An 18,690-nucleotide genomic window follows, 5' to 3' on the forward strand; every position below is an offset into this window, starting at 1 on the left:
GATGCAAGTTTCTATTTAAGCCCGTCTCGTAAGTTCGAATGACTACGGTCTCTTAGGGTGCCATGCAAGTGTTGAGGCTTTGCTGACTTTTTTTTAAACTTGACCCACATACTTTTGTGAAGCAGGGGTCAGGGGTGGCCTGTGAGGCTCTGTCCTCTTCAGGTGGTGCTCTTGTACTGTGATAAGCACTACAGTGTTGTACTACCTGCTATAGATGCTATGCCTGCTGTAGTGTTTAATCTGATAATGTTCCAAGATCTTGTCAATGAAACGTTTCTTTATATACCCTTGATTTTTTTTTAACATTCTTTCCACTTTCCCTCAGCTGGATTTCCGGACTCCTCCTGGCTTCGATCGGACACGCAATGCTGAGATTGGGAATAAGGACATTAAGTTCAAACATCTGGAGGAGGCCTTTACCTCTGAGCACTGGCTCGTGAGGATTTACAAAGTCAAGAAAATGGAGAACAGGGAACCCTTGGATCATAAACCGCGAGTCACCAACATATTCCCCAAACAGAAGTATTTATCAAAAAAGGTGGGTAAAAATAGAAATCGAGATCCTCCCTTCCTTTTTAGATGATGAGAACTGGATTTCCTCGCAGTGCGTTGGAGTTGTTACTGCAAAACCCTAATGTATAAAACTCAATAACGCATCTCTTTACGCTTCAATTAGATTAAAATGTGCTTTTGTCTATCCTGTGTGAGAAATGTTATTTACTCAAAATGCTGTGAGGAGGGGAACTTGGCAGCATTTAATTGGGTTTTTGCACACTTGATTTGGGGCATATCTGGTTCAACTTGGGTATTTTATAACACTATGCAGTTTTCGCTCTTAAAATGAACAATTGATGGGATTTCCATCTCTCCTTATGTGTAGCTATTTTAGCCGTCTTTGTAATGACTTTTTTCATCTAAGTGACAAATGTGCACCTGCATAGTTCAGCTCTCATGTTTAGAGCTTTCAGAATAATTTATCCTCTTCACTTACACCCTGTTGAAATCGCAAGCCTTCCCAGTTCCTAAATTTTCCTTCACATTTTGATCAAGCGTGCAAGTCGCCAGAGCTTTCACCCGTTCAAGCTTGTAAAGGCCCGTGACGTAGTGGCGTGACTTTCGCAGGGGCTTATACATGTTACTGCTAATGAAATGTTACCGTGTTCCCTTTTCTCGAATAGATTGCCAAAAGGAAGCGTGGGTACATAAAGAACAAGTTAGTTCTGAAGAAGGGCAAGAAACTGAACAAGAAAGCTGTTCAGTGAAGACGGACCAAGCAAGAACACAGAGAACCGACACCTGGAATCCCGAAAGTCTTTGCCTTGAGCTCTGGTCCTACTCCCCAGTGAAGTGGGTGCAGAACTGTCGTCTGTTGGGTCTCTGTGGAGGCTCGAGCAGAGTCAGAAAGCTTGAGAGATGTCCATCAGTTAATTGAGAGGACCTTTGTCTTGCTCTTTACTTTTTTTGTACTTGAATGTGCTGGCAAGGCAGAAAGCTGCTGAACTGGGGTGGCAGCAGTTATTTTGTGGTACATATTATATAATCCTATAAATCTCAAAATGAACATAAAAGTAATTAAACTGGGAGTGATTGCACCAAAGAGCCCTCTTACCTGGTCCTTAGCACATGTAAACTTGTTACCTTTTTAAAACCATGCCTGAGAGGGGTGGGAGTGTCTAGTTCCTGACGCGTGTACAGATAATATACGGTATGGAGGACCAACCTGCAAGTAATGTAGAGCTGTTCTGTCAGTGCATTCTTTTAGCTTGATTTCATTAGTCTTTGCAAAAATGAAAGTTTTCCAAATGTGTAAATATGTTATATAAAAATATCTAAAAGGGTTATATAATATATTGGATTGTTGTGGTGATTTTAAATATGCAGTTTTTTTGTTACTTGATAGTGATGTTTTCTATTGCAGCAGGTAGCGTTTACATCATACAGGAAGTATATAGCGAATGCAATAACATTTTGGCAGGATATCTAGTCATTTCAAGGATGTTGCATTATTTCATGAAGAATGTAATTTTTAAACGTTTATTTTTGTCCTGATTGCCTAGATTGTATAGTCTGCTGCTGGGTAAAACTTTATTTTGTCTGTATGGGGGAGGGGGGTGATTCTCCTTTTAGATTGGGGGGGATCTTTTTTTTTTCTTCTGGAATATGAGGCTTTAGGTACATAGCCAGAGGGGTTATAAATAGTTTTGTTTCTGCCTCCAGCCACATTAGGAATCTCTCATTGCGTAATATGCTGCTGCCGACTTCCTGAAGCTTGCCAGGACCAGGTTTAGGGAAGTGTATAAGCTGCAATAAAAGTCTGCAGTACTTGGGCAAAACACGTCTGTGATCTACCATGCAAAGCAGGTGGAAGACACTGAGAATGCGTACAGCTCGTTAGCTGAACATGAAACAAGTTGGACCGCCTCCATAAGGAATGCACAGCTGTGTCTTAGAACAGCAGAGCTCTTTTTTTAAAAAGGTGACAAGTGTACAAATCCCATAATGCATAAGAACATCAGAGGGCTTTGAATTCTAACTATATTCTCCAAGTCAGTGTATACCTCTTAGATTTGTCTCGATTTTTTTATACCAATTTCAGTGTCAGCTCATCTCCTTTATTGTGCTAACTTCGCTATATATCTTTTTCTTTGTTTTTAAAATAACATTAATTTGCTACTTGTATGCTAGGCAGTGAGCATACATATCTGAAGATGGGACATCAGTGATTCAGCACATCTCTTTATGAACTTGAAATATTCTTAAATATTTATTTACATGAAAGGAATGAAATAGTGGGGGAAGTAGTTGAAGATTTTAATGGGGAAGACTTAATTCTCTACAGAGATGTAAAATGTCAAGTTTTCCAAGTAGATGTGTCAATTCCTTAAATTCCTTAAAGTTAATGCTGGTGGGGGAAAAAAATGTACTTTTTTGGATTAAAAATGTAAATGGAATGGTTTGGGCAAATAATTCCTTATGGGTGGAATTCGTTTTGGAGCACTTGGCAATATTCTTGTATCTTTATTTTCAGTTCTCCCTTCTGTTTCCGTGTTGCTCCTGCCCTGCTTCAGGCACATGCGACCCAACGTCTAGTTCACTGCTGCTCCTGGGACGGGTCTGTCTTTTCCCTTGGCCCAGGCTGACATTTCTACATGGTTGCTAAAAGACATGGTTCAGTCCTGTTCAAATGTAGAAGAAATAAAAAGTTCAAGTTTGTGTAAAAGTCTTCAGTTTTTGTTTTGTTTTTCACAAACCTTTAATTAACAGCTGTGAACACACTTATTCTTCACTGTAACCGAGGCAGTAAACCAGTAAAATCTTGCAAGCTCCTTTTTAAAGCTATTTTCTTTTTACAAGAGTTTGTGTTTTTGTTTACTAGTTGTTTAGTTAGGCATGTAATTTCCCAACAGAAGTCATGTTAAAGAGAGACGGTTTTATCCGTTACTGGTGAATGAAGTGTTTTGTTAATTTTTTGGGGCTGCTTGTAAATTATGATTTGTCCATTGTAAAAGCAGAAGACCCCAAACACCAGAAAAAAAAGGCCGTCTCGCCATGTCACAGTTTAGTTCATACTGTCACTCAGGTTTTGACTGAATCTGTAACAGACTCATTTAGTACCCACGACTCAAGACCTGCTGTGACATTTCCTTTTCAGCTATTTAGCCATCCATGCAAACATGAATGCTTCAGTAGTTCTGCCGGTATCATTGGATTCATCCAGAACTGTGCCTTTCCAGATCTGTTCTTGGTGGGAACAATTCCTTGGTTAGTCTTTGAAATATGCAGGTTAAATTAGTTGTGCTGTGCGTGTTTACTAATAAAAGCATCCACAAGATAGCAGCACTAACCTGAAGAAGTCTTTATCAAAGACGGCCTCAAAACACTTGAAAGCCTGGAATGTTTGCTTGCAGTGGGCTACTTTGTCATATTTACTATAAATAGGCTTAATCTGTAAGCAGTATGATCATTATTTATAATAATGACTGGCACTTTTAACTGGAGTGCCACACCTAATTCATGTTTAACTTTTTCCAAAGCTGAACAATTGCAACAGATCACATGGAATAGGAGATGAAGTACTCAAGGAGATAATTAATGCAGGTTTTTACAAGAGGTAGGAGCACAGGCTCCAGGATATCTCCCATTTCTCTGTCCACAGGCAGACAGTGCTCTTCTCTCCAAAATAAGAACCTGCCACCGCAACATCACCAAAGCAGCGAGGACTCGGCTACAGGGCTCAACCCAAGCCTTGACCTCCTTTAGTGTCTGAGCCACTTGGAAGCCTTCTGGTTATTTTTTTAAACGTTTACTGTATGTCATTTTTTGGATGCATTGTGTTCATTAAAGAGCCTTAATTGGAGATCTTAATTGATGACATGTCTTGTGAGGTGAGCTGTACTTGTCGACAGCATTGCAGCATCTGGTATAAACCACCGTCCTGACTGCTAAACCCAGAATTCCAGCAGGGTGGAGCTGAACTGTGCTGTTGGTAAAACTGGAGCTCGACAAAGGAGAAACAGCACTGGGATCGCTAGTGAGCTGCTTGGCAGGAGAGAATTTCTGGACATCTGAGCTGCGCTTGTGTTTTTGTCATCAGTAGCTTTGGGGGAGTGGGGGAAGTCTGTGCTGAAATATCTCAGTTGTTTTCTGTGGGCTCCCTTGATGCTTTTCATAGATATAATTAAATGGCCTCACCTTCTTTTCATTCCAGCTCTGCTTAATCAGCTGATTGCAGCCTTAATTGAATGAAGTTGCTCGAGTGAAATTATCAATATTTTTTCTAATCAGAAGTTTGGGATTTTTATTTGGGAAACGGTTGAAAGGCATCCACCAACATGTTTAAGCACAGATCACAGATCTGTGAGGATGCCCTGGTGTAAGGAATGGACATTTGAAAACTTCATTTTGTTTCTCTTTTGCAAGGTCCTGAAATGCTTGTATCATTACAAGTGTATTTCTTAAAGATTTTACCCATTTATGTCATGTAAGTACCTGAAGCAAGTTTACAGGACAGTTTGCAACATGCACTACTATGAGTGCAAAATCCCTGATTCTTGATCTTTGCTGAGTAGAAATCAAAAGAATTGGTCATCAGACTCCAGATGACCTTGGTAGCCACACATGAAACTGGATAATTATTATTCCCCTTTCAAGGGCACAGGATTAAAGAGTCAATTAGAATTTGGCAAGTGTTCTGGAACATACATTTCCTCAGCATCAGGACTCGGGAAAAAGGACATGTGACAGAGCCATTTAATCTCTTCTTAGCCAGGAGTGGAGAGAGCTGTATCAAGGTCTTGAAATACAGATTTGAAATTCTAACTGGATTTGTAATGTTATTTTGCCTATATAAAAGGTATTAATGCTTGCCACGTCTTACCCCATCTTTGGTGCAGAGGGTAACCTTGGTGCTTGACGATGAATTGACAGAATTCTGGAGATGACGGTTTTCCCATTCCTTCGTGCTGATCAGGTTGCTGTGCAGTGGCTGTCTGCACAAGAAGAGTGGCAGTACTTCCCACAGTAATCTGTCCAGACAGGTCAGGTCTGTGAGTCAGCTGCACAGGAAGACTGCAAGAATATCCCACAGCAGTCTGTCCAGAGGCAGGTGAGGTCCGTGAGTCAGCTGCACAGGAAGACTGCAGGCACAGCCCACAGCTGTCTGTCCAGAGGCAGGTGAGGTCCGTGAGTCAGCTGCACAGGAAGACTGCAGGCACAGCCCACAGCAGTCTGTCCAGAGGCAGGTGAGGTCCGTGAGTCAGCTGCACAGGAAGACTGCAGGCACAGCCCACAGCTGTCTGTCCAGAGGCAGGTGAGGTCTGTGAGTCAGCTGCACAGGAAGACTGCAGGCACAGCCCACAGCAGTCTGTCCAGAGGCAGGTCAGGTCTGTGAGTCAGCTGCACAGGAAGACTGCAGGCACAGCCCACAGCAGTCTGTCCAGAGGCAGGTGAGGTCCGTGTGTCAGCTGCACAGGACGACTGCAAGAATATCCCACAGCAGTCTGTCCAGAGGCAGGTCAGGTCTACATGTCAGCTGCACAGGAAGACTGCAGGCACAGCCCACAGCAGTCTGTCCAGAGGCAGGTGAGGTCTGTGAGTCAGCTGCACAGGACGACTGCAAGAATATCCCACAGCTGTCTGTCCAGAGGCAGGTCAGGTCTGTGAGTCAGCTGCACAGGACGACTGCAAGAATATCCCACAGCTGTCTGTCCAGAGGCAGGTCAGGTCTACATGTCAGCTGCACAGGAAGACTGCAATAGAACCCCACAGCTGTCTATCCAGAGGTAGGCCAGGTCCTTACATCAACACTACCAGGATTGTGTTAATGCTAGGAAAGATCATATCAGATACTTTGTTTTCATTTTGTCAGTCAAGATTCTTTGGGCTCTATTTTTGTTCACATTTTCTGTGATTTTGACATGTTCGAAATATTTCTATCTTTGAGGTCTGACTTTGTGTGTCAGTGTAGTTTGGCAGAATAAAATGTAAGCCCGAATAGTACATTTCAATAGTAAAATTAGATGCATAGAAGCATTACTGAACAACGTCTAAAAGTTTTTTAAACAACTTTCAGCTAGAAAGTAATTCTAGTACAGTTAAAAATGATATTATAATTATATTATTATATTAATTATTTTAAAATTATTATTAATGTAACAGCACATTTACTGTGTTCATTTGATGCCAGTGGTATGTCAATTTCAGTAATTCTGACTCGATTTAACTGTGAAAGAGGATACCCAGAATGTGATTGCCGTGGCATATTTATTTTAATAAATCAACTTATAAACGTCTCTGTAAAACTACCGTATACCAAATAAGTGTTGCATAGGTTCTACACATGTGAATGAATAGTTTGGTTCAAGCTCTTAAATACAATGCAAAGCCGTGTAAGTTGAACTAAGTGGTACACATACATTCAGGACACGCGATGCATAACCTGTACACAGTATAAAGAATACAGAACAGGTTAAAATCTAATTACAAAGGTAGGTGACCAAAAGCTTTCACATGGCTCCACTTCATCGTTCCTCTCTTGACGTAGAAAAGTGCTCATATTTGTTAAAATAAGGCAGGACAGTCCTCGTAAAGAAGTCACTTACTGCAATCTTAATTATGGTTTCTGTTTAAGTCATCAAAAAATATATGCACAGTTCTTACAGGTTACATTATAGAATTTCCTTTTTAAGTCACTTTGCAAAAATGTGAAATCATAATTCTTAGATTTAAGGGTCATACAGTGATCTTGCTGCACACTGATGTTCAAATGTTACAGGGCCTGAATTTATTTCAGAATTGATTCAAGAACAAGACAGAATTCTCCTCTCATCCTTTGCCAGTTTCTTCAAAGCAGCTGATGTTACCCACACCCACTCACCTCAACACCATTCTTACGGATAGGAAAAGCAGAGAGGACACTGTCCATATCCAGACTTTCCTAACAGATACTGGAGCTCAATATCGGAGACAGGACTGACACAGCTCCAGATGAAAACACACGTACAGCACCTGGTTACCGATAGATGTTACTGTTGTAGCACGCCTAGGAAAGGAAAGGACTACTGGCCAAGGCCACCCAGCCCTGGTGAAATTTCAGTCACCTGCTCACACTGCCTCACCTCTGCCCCTGGAAAGCTGCTCACTGGGGGCACTAGAGCCTTTACAGAAGACCATATGATGTCACTTCCTACCCATGTTGGATGAACTACGTATTCAAGACCAATCCGTACACTGCTCAAGCTCATGGATCGTTAGGGAGAACTTTTGGATGAGCTATTTTGCGAGTTTAATAACATTACTATTTTTTTTTGGGGGGGGGAGTTTTGTTCTTGTCCATGGTCCTCTAAAGAAAAGAGTATTCCACACAATACTAACCCCTGACCATTTTCAGCATGGTCGTTAAAGCGGAGTGCTCAGGGATTTTATGTGCATTATCACTAAGTCATTAGGCTGTAAAACAGATGATTCTGCAAATCATAACCAGGAGCAGTTACCTGTTACTTTGTTTTTTGGGCGCACAGCTCTTCTTTTCACAAAATGAAACAAAGACCAAAATAATTGTCGGGGCTTCAGCACCTGTCTGATGTGGAACAATCTTTGATAACTCGACTGTTTGTGAAGCCATGCATGCATTCCACTTAAAGGGTAACGCCAGTTCTCCTCTCATCTTACTATTCAGATTTCCCACGAGTTGTATTCGTAAATCGCCAGCACGCTGCTAAGTGCACTGCAGTCATTTTTCATGGGTGTTTGCCATCCCTTTATGAAGGCTCCTCATGCATTATGCATAAATACTGAAGAATTGAGCCAGCTGTAACATGGAGACATTCGATCTTCCCATATATACAAGGAAGAACCTGGCTTTCAGTCCATGAAAATCAATGCACAAAGAGTGGGCCAGTTTCCAATTAAAGAGTGTTACTCTAACATACGTTTCTATTGTATTCCACTTAACAAGACAGTCTAATTACAGCTCTTGCTCTCATCAGAGCTCCAGGGAACACATGCGGATGTTGTGCGAAATCGCAAAGTGGGCTGAATCACAGTAGCCCCTCTATTTACACAAGTCACGACACTGCATTTGTGTGGATGTATAAACTGTCACAATGGCAGATGAACATGACACTGATTTAGAAGACCTCACGGAGAAAGAAATGACTGCCTAAGAGCAATTAATGCTTGAACTATAAAAAATGCTGCATTAGCCGTATTTCTCTGTAAACATGTTTTAGTCAAAAAACACTGAAGACCTTTGTCATGCTATAAATGCAAGAATACTGGCCGCTCTAAAACTATCACTTGTAAAGCAATAGTATAAACCTATTACTGCCCACTAGACCTGCTACCAGTATACTGAGATAGCATGCTTCTCTCACACTTTCTACTAGGTGTTACATGAGAAGTAAATCTGGGGTTACAAATATTACCAGGTTAGGGTTTAGAAAAAGCATCAACCTTCAGATTTCAGCATGGTACGATTATGTTTGAAATAGACTAACTCTGCAAAACAAAGCTTGAGAATGAAATTTTAGGGGAAGCTCGAAAGCTTTGTGGTAGCAGGTCTTGGAGTCTGCTTAGGGGTAATCGTAATGCAGCCCATCTTGTCTGCAAATCTCAACTTAGCTGCAATAAAAAAAACGGAAGATATTTCAGAAACATCACTCATCCTATATTTGTTATCCTGTTAAAAACAGTTATAATTCCAAATTAATCAATTTTAAGGGACGGTCTAATCCTAACCAATCTGACATTATGCTGTTATCTAAGAACAGAAATGATCTTCAGCAGATGTTCAGGTGGAACCGAGTATGGAGCTCTAGGCAGGACAATTAATAAAGCTCCTTATTTATGACTTTGGGAAGAATTTTCACTGATGTTTGGTGAAATCTTTGGCATTGTTCTAAAGCTAGTGTTACATGACTTAAGTCGAGGGTTAGGAATACGTCCAGGTTGGGGTTAGAAAGACCATGTTTTTCCTTTGACAAGGAACCCACTTTGTTTGAAACGGCCAAAGGAGAAATACATCTAAACGTGTTCAGTGTTTCTACCTTGAGCACCAAAGACTATGTGGAATACGTCCTGCTCCTGTGTTTGCTACAGAGACACACTGGGCCTGCACCGTCTCGCAACAAATTCAAGGATGGCAACTGCCGAAGAGAAGTTATTCTGGCTCCTGTTCTGGACTCCCTGTGCTGAAGGAGAACAATGGTGCCTTTAAGTGCTATAAAACTCTTTACACACTTTATGCTTTGCACACTTAAAATAATTTCTTGGCTTCTCTACTTCAAAAACCACCCTTCCCCGTACATAACCGTCACTGCAAGGCAAGCAAAAGACGAAACTGTAGAACTGAGGTGACCTGCCCTGGTCACAGAGAGCCACCATTATACAGCTCACTCGGAACTCTTCAGTTTTCTAACCACCTAACCAAATGCTTGCTTTAACCGGACAAACTGAAGCCTTTCTCTGTTCTTCCGACACTGAAGACTTAGAGAGACCCTTAAAGACCCTTGAAGGGCAGAATAAGGGTCCCCTGTAGTGCTCATCCAACGAGAAAGCAGTGAAAACACGCGGATGACAGGAAACATACAGAAGGGAGGAGGTGGCAGGATACATACTGTCAATAAAAAGATTACAGACCACAGCAGATCAAGCCTCGACTGCAACACAATCGCACGTCACCGGCAGCCCTTGTAAAGACCCTCAGATAAATGATTACTGGCCTTGAACACACCAACTCTCCCAGTTACTTGTGAAAGACGCGGCGGATTAAAACTTACTTTCACGGTTGATTATGGGGACGACGGGTATTTTTATGTTGTAAATGAGTGCAGGTCATTGCAAGGAAGCCACGAATGAGATTATACATAAAAACATTTTAGAGTCTAGTCCTGAAAAAGCCCTTCAAGTCAAAACTCAAGTCATCAACTGGAATGTTAGCTGGGATTTCAAAGATCGAGATGGCTTCACGACAGACAGCAATGTGCAGCAACAACCACTGTCAGGGAGAGCTAGACCTGGGTCTGTCTGATTGTTAATGCACAGCCTTCCGAGTCTCGCAGGAACATGAACATGCAAACGGGAGGCATCTTTGGAAGTTCACAATAACACCGTGGTGCTCCACAGAGCTCAGGGAGGTGCTGGAGAGCTACCTTTCTAGCGTGGCGAGAGGCAGGGCAGCTGCTGGAGCAACAGACACGTGCTGTGGTGGCCAGATACATTCTCTTGCACTGTGTGTTTTGATGGGACAGGAGAGACAGAGAGAAACAGCAGTGGCAAATCACTTGCGTGTGAGCAAAAAAAGTTCCTGGCAGAGTGAAAAATAGAAATATTCTAGTTTTGATAATAAAAACGGAGTCTCTCACCCCCAAGCCCAAAAAGCGAAAGAGTCTGTCGGCCTAGGAGTGTTTATACCAGGATGGCTCTCTGTGAGAACACGCCCGGGAGCTTGCGGTCCTATTCTTCGTTGGCAGTTTTTGTCATCATCTTTTCATAGTCCTTTGTTAGGAATCTGGTGCGAGTTTCTGAGCGAACTGCAGTTCTCTTGCCCTGCTCTCACCAGCTCCTCTCCCAGCTCGTAGATGGTCTTCCCCGGCGCTGGGCTCAGGGATGGCTGGCTGGCAGCAGTCCCCCGAGTTCTCGTCAAAGGGTTTTCCAGAGTGGATTGTGATATATCCAGCCTTCGCCCTGCCAACACAGAATTACAGGATCACGCGCTGAAGTCAGGCCTTCGTTTGTCCTTATTTCAAATCCAGTCCTCACGTTTCCCTAAGGAGGCAGATAACCAGTCCCTGCGCTTTTTAATATTTTTTTTTATTGAAGAGCCTTTTCTAAGGCTTGTCTGGTGCTTTTTTTTGTGTGTGGGGGGGGGGGTGAAGGGCAGGGACATGGCAAGCATTTAATGAAAACTTAAGTACGAGGCAATAGTATCGAGAACACGAGAATCAGGTAGAAACAGATTTTTCGGCCATTTCAGTGCAAAGTAAAGTCAACATGACTGGAAAAACACGTCTGTTAGAAGGGCAGTACTGTTCTGGGATAACAAGGGGTGCGATATCAAAAAGTGAAGACGCCCTCACCTCCTTGATGAAGTATTTGGGTTTCCAGGGTGTGTTGCTGGATGCTCTCTGCCTCTCCTCGGCGCGCTGTCTCTCCTCCAGGCGATGCTTGTGCTCGGTCGCCGCGTCGATGTTCCCCTCCTTGAGGGCAGCAGTCACATGTTGCCACAGTCGTCTGGAACACAGGGGAGACACGGGGCCAGTCTTACCAGGCCACAGGCCCCAGCCTCCCGCCGACTGGCCCGCACGGCGGACCTCACAGCGGGGCCGCGAGCTCGCCTGGGAGATACCGTACGTCCAGGGTAAGGACACTCCCGGCGAGCTCTGGCAATCTCGGGACAATCCCTCTCTCCCTCAGTTAACCCGCTGGGTTTCAACTTTGTTCCCCAGGAGAACACCTAATCTCCACAAGAGGCCCAGGGGCAAGCAGTCCTGAATTCAGCCTTGGGCTCTGCTACACCTTCTGAAAACATAGAAAAACTGCTTTCTGAACACTGTGTTTTCCCCGGAAACTTCAGACCACACGATAAAGCCCATGTTTTTTTTTTTGTTCTGAAAAATAATATGAAGAACCAAGATTTAATGTTTACAAAGACAATGACATCGACTTGAATGGATCGGGTGACTACTGCGGTTTCTTCCCCTTAGTTTTTAACACATCGGGCTAAACTATAATCAATACTGTGAGAGCTACTGCCCCACACGCCAGTTGAAAAGACAATTACTATTTCATGTATTTTCACAGATGACTAAGCATTTAAATTGACTTTGTTTAAAGCAAAGTGATTATGACTGCCTTAACTACAAAATAAATTGGTTTAGAAATTTCATAATAAAAAATGAGCCTAATGAGTTTCATGTATCAAAGCACCGACGCGATGATTTAGATATTATTCATTCTGTGATTACAACTGCACTTACATTGCACTTTATAGACTCTAGTTTTCTACAAAGTTTGTGATAAAAATATGCAGTTGGACATAACAACACAGCTTATACTAACGACTTCTGTAGCATTAAGTAGCATATTATAAAGAACAAATACCATGCACCCATAAAACTATTTACAGCATTGGTTAGCTCAGTATATTTCAAATTAACACTGGACTTCTTTTTAATAATTTGGTCAGGAAATTTAGAATCTCATAAGACCTATGACGTATTGTTGATATTGAGGATTTTATCCCTGTCATTCAGTCAGTACAGAATTCCTAAAACAGAAGCCTGTTGGTGCCACATCAGATACAGTATCTGGGTAAGGAGGGGACTACCACTGTACAAATCGCTCTGACCCCAATGAGAAAACATTTCCAGCAGGCTACAGAGCCACTGTACAAGGTAATTTCCTGCTCTTAGAGGCTGCATTGGATATTACAGAGTGGAAGACAAAGCAATCCGTTTAGCATATCTTATCCAATGCCATTTATTTTGTATAGTGGTCCCTCAATAGTTACACTGTGTGTTAATTAATGTTCAATTTTCTATTATTTTGTTTTAAGAAAAACGCACAGCATATTTATATATAGTACCACTATTTTTGTGCAATATCTTTCTCCTAAATAACACAATTAAAGACAACATCATACAGTTCAATCCAAAGCCCAGTGTTCTAGGGAGAAGGTTGGACAAAATATTTTGTCAGTTCCTGTTGGTTTCCTGATGTTTCCACACTTGGAAAACAAAAACAGACTCAAAGCATTGTAGTGCCTGTGATTTGATTAATACCAGTGAAAATCTAACTCAGTAAGGCACTTAAGGATCAAGATGGAGTTCACAAAACACTCAAAAGACAATTAACTTCTCTTTAATCAGAGGTATTATCTGTGTATCAAAATTAGTGGAAAAGCGATTAATGTAACTAGCTGGAGGATGAAATATGAATAGAGCTTTTGCAAGCCAGTATAAATCATTTTAAAGGGATGACCTGCTTAGAAGCAAATTCTTCTGCACGAACGAGCGCATTAAACTTGTTGTACTGCTGTCTGAGCCACTTTGCTTCTTGATAATGAGTTGTTTTGTTGGTCTGATTTGCTCCGCAGTGGTACGTAATACATTCATAGTAAGCACTGAACAGCCACCTACTCTTTCACCTACAGATCCCCTTACCTGGACTCAAAGGGTCCCTGTTTCTCCACCGGCCGGATCCTCTTCCTGGTGACTGGCAGTTTGGTGGTGTCGATCACTTTGGTCTCCCCACTGCTGTAGGTGAACTCAAGGGTTCCATTCCACTCCCCTTGAGCCTTGCACACTATCGTGTTGGTGGGGTTGTGTTTGACTTCTGCTGTCACCCTGTCACAAAGAGACGCACAGTCATCACAATCAATATTCAAAGATTTTGAATCTAAAATGATTAATGAGGTCTGATTTTATTTACACATCCAGAGTGCTGCATCTTGATTTCTACTCATCTTTTACCACGTATAAATATGATAAAATATACATTTTGAATTAACTAGCCAAAGTTAATTATCTGTTTTTAGGAGCTGTTTTCTTCAGCGATCTTTACCCTTTACTTTTTTTCCAACCACCATGAAAGAAGATGTTAGGAAATCTTAGACTGATTAAGTGATTTAAAGCCCCATTAACCTTTGAGAAAGACTTAACCATAGTAGTTTGAAGTACTAAGCTCACTAACATGTCAATTTAATTAACGGAGCTTAATCATCCTCATGTAAGGCAAAAGTTTAATTAAAATACTTTATAACTTTTAAATTGAAATGACGAACAAGAGTGTGTTTCCACTATCATTTGGGATATACCAATAAAAAGATACTTAAGATGCTGTAAAAATCCTTAATACATTGCAATCCTCACCGCAGGTATTGAAGGAAACACCACTCATTCCTATGTTAAGATACTGTTTGTGGACATGGCTCCATGTTTACATCTGACTGATCATTCCCTTTTGTCACATTATTGTCACATGGCTTGTCACCTACAACTGCAACACCTGTGGTCTGGTTTACATGGCAACAAAGCTCAACAAACAGCACAAATCTCTGTCCCTGTAAAACAACCACACATTAATTACATAAGGAAACGCACACGCGAGACTGCAATATATAAAAACACAACCTGGAAAACTAGCAGCTCAGTGACCACAGCCCGGCTATAGAAATTGGGTGACACAAGCAGACCTGGCTACCCAGAGAGGATCTGTTGTGCTCTGGCTGCAGAAAGGCGACGTCGAGACACAGAGAAATACTCTGGGATTAGAAAAGACATTCTTCCCCCAAAATAAGAAACCAATCCAATCCCAGAACTCCCAGGCCTTCCTGAACCAGCAGCTTACTTCCAGACTGGGGGAAAGGGAGCGCTGGCAGCCCAGTACACGATCACAGTGAGCCTCTCAAATAACAAACAACAATAACGATGGAAGGGAACAAGCAGAGGTTTATTCCATGCTGACAAGAGAAGAAAAGAAACACAATGTTTCGGCTGTGGAGCCTTCTTCGGGTCTGGCCACCTGAATAAACCTCTGCCTGTTCCTTTGCAGCCCGCAGACGCTGACGCAGCTCCCCACCTGAACTACTATAATATTATTACTAATACTGCTAACAGGTTTATTGCTGTGGCGACGCTGTAATCCCATCAGGCGCGCCAATACGGCTCTCAGGACAGAGGCGGACCAACCTGTGCACTTTTCCCCCGTAGAAAGGCTTGGTCTGGAACGTGACGGTGGCAGAGTAGCCGGTCTTGGCACAGTTTATGGAAACCTTGCCCCCGAGTTCGACCCAGGGCACGGTGAGGATGGAGCGGGCGTAGGCACAAGGCAGGGTGAAGACATACTCTTCATCGTGCTCCATAAGGCAAAGCAGTCCTGCAGGACAGAGGGGGAGCCAGACGTTGAAAAGGCGCAATCGCTCACAATCCCGAGACGGTAAACAACAGTTTCACTCACTCTGGCCAGCTGGCTCTCACAATGACCTTTTGAGTCAAACAAGAAATCAGTGCCTGCTACTGGAATGAATTTTGCGATTGCCAATTAGCAGGGCGATAACATAATTAAGGGAAGAGTAGCTCTGTCTGTGTAAATCAAAATCTGTCCCACAGTAGCTGTGATGATTAGGGAGAACAGCTCCTGATTAAGCAGCTTGTTTGTTCATGTTAGGAAATAGAGACTCAATCTCTCCTCCTTCATTTCTTCTTGCAGATAATCATCAGGAATTGTGCACAGTCACTTGTGGGCAGAGTTCCTAAAAGCTCATTCAATTAGTGAACTTTAAGAACAATAGAGGACATTTAAAAATAGACGTCCATCTTGTCAAAGAATGCCAAAGTGCTTCAAAATAGATGCTCACATGAACCTCTGATGACCCCTCTTGTTTGAGGGAGCTTTAAAATAGGACCTTAACTCCTGAAAGATGAAGAATTCAGCAAAATTCCAGTTCTCATCATGGCTACCCTGCTCTTCCCCACAGGATAACTACAGTTGAAATAGACATTTTGTTTTCATTTGTACCTCGCTCTCCTGATCTTTTGCTCATTGAATAATCAGCATCGTATTTACACTAGTCACTGACAGATACCCGACTAGACTCCATTCTTTGTGAACGAATATCCTTTACACTTTTCAGGTGAATATATATAAATCCGAATCGCTGGGGGCCGTGCAGCACACAGAAAAGCCTCCATCGAATTAGGATAACCCTCTTTTCTCTGACATAACCGAACATCCGTCATCCGATATCGGATTGGAGATGCAGCAGCTGTGGCAGCCAGGCCCAGCTGGAAGACCCTAATGCCCAGGAGGTCAGCTTACTGGGTGTGGAATGAAAGGGATGTATCCACAGATCATGAAGTAATACAGAGCTTGCATGGCCTGAGAATTCTTTCCCTGCAGTTAAAATAAATACCAGTGGCAGCCGGAAACCCGTGAAGACCACGGGTCTGTTAAACCTTTCACCTGGACATTTCAGAGCATTTTCCATGAGAAGCCAGAAGCTGAAGAAATACCCACAGTGCTCCAAGCTGTCTTATTTACTGATTACAGGTGCTGTTTTGCTTGGCTGGGTGGCTGAGAGGTTACTTTTAACACGGCTGAGGAACCTGTATCCCGACATGAAAACAAGATCACTATCGCCTTACTTTTCTGGGAAGACAGATGGGATTTTCCTGTAAACGGATTCCGCGGTAATTCCGGCGTAACATGGAAACTAGGGGCTGATGGTTTAAGGACACTCCAGGAATCATGCAATTAGTAGTCACAGAGAGATTCTACAGCTTTGAAACACGTGAAGTCCGGAAATGATGAAATGGAAATATTATACAGTACTTAAGTAACTGTTTCAACCACCACTACCATCCATCACCATAAACAGAAATGTTTTCTCTGGCTGCCCCCTCAACTATTTCTGTCATAAAAAGATCAAGAGTGGTTTTGTTGGCACTTTACAGTTCCATGGCCACTACTACTACTACACCTCTACATCTCCCTGTTTACAGGAGCTACACAGCTCCTCCTCCAAACAGAGGTTCATTCTCTTACCCCAAAAAGCCCACCTCCCAATGCAGGAGAACTCATTATGGGGGTCCTAGGAGGGTACATCACAGAACCCTAAGTGAGCTTGTCCACACTTAGGAAGAAACGGACATAGTGCTATAAATATCACAGTACTGTAGGTTCATTTACTGCATGAGAGAGTTGCGATTACAGTTACAAGCTTTCTTAAATCGGTAAGGAATTTCTGAAAAGATCCTCAATGTTTCAAGCAGCAGAACATTCCATTTTACTGTCTTTGCATGTACATCTCTCTCTGCACCACGCGTTTCTGTTTCTGCTTCGGTTCTTTTGTGCTGAAATCGGGAGGAATTAGAGCATTTAATCAGGCTTAGCTTGACATGACTGAGACACCTGTGCCTGAGAGAGTGATTTCTGTACCCGATTCAAGCGACACGGGGTACTTTTCGTCAACCTTTTATTTTCAGACCCTTTCTAGTTTGGAGGTAACACGTAGTGAGGGTCTCAAATTTCCAAATATTCAATAAGGACTGTTACTGTAAATCTTTCGGTCTCAAGCTCCAACACACTATAAGAGTGAGCGATGCACCTGAAGTAGTCTGAAAGATATTAATCACAGTGTTAAAGTCGTATCTTCTTCCCCCCAAACTTATCCCCACCATAGTGCTTTTGGCACAGCAGCAGAGATCCATCAAACAGGGTGAGTCTATCATCAGTACCCAGTACCAACCGTGACTATATCAACATTAAAACCCATGTGAATACAAGGAGAACATGCATAAGAACACGAGAAAGGTTATAAATGAGAGGAAACCAACTGACCCATCTGTCCTGTGTGGTACTTAGTAGCTTATTGATTTATCATTTGTTGAAGGAAGCCAAGTTCCACAACCCTTTTGGACGTGAAATTTGAACTTCAATCCCAGAACCATTAGCACTGTTCCACACAGTGCAAACTCCAGCACAGAAGGTACCCCAACCCAGAACTGAACTCTGACTGATACTGGAAATCATGCAGGCAATACATTTTATTTTTGGTGTGCAATAAGCATGACTGCATTTCACAAAGAAAAACATTGCTCTGCAGGAGACCACCTTGTAGTTTCTAAAGCTGTCTTCACCTGCTACGGGGTTATGAAAATCGCTCGAGTGTCTCCATTACCCCAGACTTGAAATCATTCCTGACTTCATTCCAACACGAGATGCTCTAGATCTGATGAATGATCCTCTTCTGGCTGCTCCATCTTATTAAAAATCCGTTTGTCACCATGACTAGGAAATTCTCTCTTTAATTCGGCATAAAAGTGAGTCCCTAAAAGAGCGCTGGGTTCTGTACAGCACCACGCAGAGAAGGAACAATTACGCTCGGTGGTTTTAGAGACTCATGATTCCTATTAAGCCAAGGATGAATGAATGGAAAATAAATTACTTATTCCACAATTATTCCAAAACAAATCTTTTCAAATGAGTAATACTATTTTTTTCTCAAAACCATTGTGTGTCCTGTTCCCTTTTTTTTTTTTTGGCCATGAAATATAGCTCATTATCTGTGCTGTTCATTTTTATCCACCTTTTTTTGTTCATCTTTATCAAGGGTTCCAATAATTCCCACGCCCACTGTACATCACCGGACTTCCATTCACTGCCCACAGTGCTGCTGGAGATCACTGGGAT

General features: G+C 42.3%; 2 protein-coding genes across 4 annotated transcripts in view; one reads left to right on the plus strand and one right to left on the minus strand.

Moving 5' to 3' along the window:
* The window catches only part of stt3b (STT3 oligosaccharyltransferase complex catalytic subunit B), a 61,360-nt gene extending 58,140 nt beyond the window's left edge, over positions 1 to 3,220 (plus strand). Inside the window, exons 15-16 of the mRNA XM_088602090.1 lie at positions 326 to 538; positions 1,179 to 3,220. Of these exons, the coding sequence (XP_088458216.1) occupies positions 326 to 538; positions 1,179 to 1,262 (297 nt within the window). The 3' untranslated portion in view covers positions 1,263 to 3,220. The remainder of the gene's footprint in view (positions 1 to 325; positions 539 to 1,178) is intronic.
* A 4,757-nt stretch (positions 3,221 to 7,977) lies between these two features.
* The window catches only part of osbpl10b (oxysterol binding protein-like 10b), a 75,672-nt gene continuing 64,959 nt past the window's right edge, over positions 7,978 to 18,690 (minus strand). For all 3 annotated transcript variants that reach the window (XM_088602091.1, XM_088602094.1, XM_088602092.1), the window contains exons 9-12: positions 15,189 to 15,375; positions 13,662 to 13,844; positions 11,577 to 11,730; positions 7,978 to 11,184 (exon numbers count right to left, since the gene is read on the minus strand). In XM_088602091.1, coding sequence (XP_088458217.1) covers positions 11,140 to 11,184; positions 11,577 to 11,730; positions 13,662 to 13,844; positions 15,189 to 15,375 — 569 coding nt within the window. In that variant the 3' untranslated portion in view covers positions 7,978 to 11,139. The remainder of the gene's footprint in view (positions 11,185 to 11,576; positions 11,731 to 13,661; positions 13,845 to 15,188; positions 15,376 to 18,690) is intronic.

The sequence above is a fragment of the Lepisosteus platostomus genome, chromosome 12 (assembly GCF_059453375.1).
Source record: "Lepisosteus platostomus isolate fLepPlt1 chromosome 12, fLepPlt1.hap1, whole genome shotgun sequence".
NCBI lineage: Eukaryota > Metazoa > Chordata > Actinopteri > Semionotiformes > Lepisosteidae > Lepisosteus > Lepisosteus platostomus.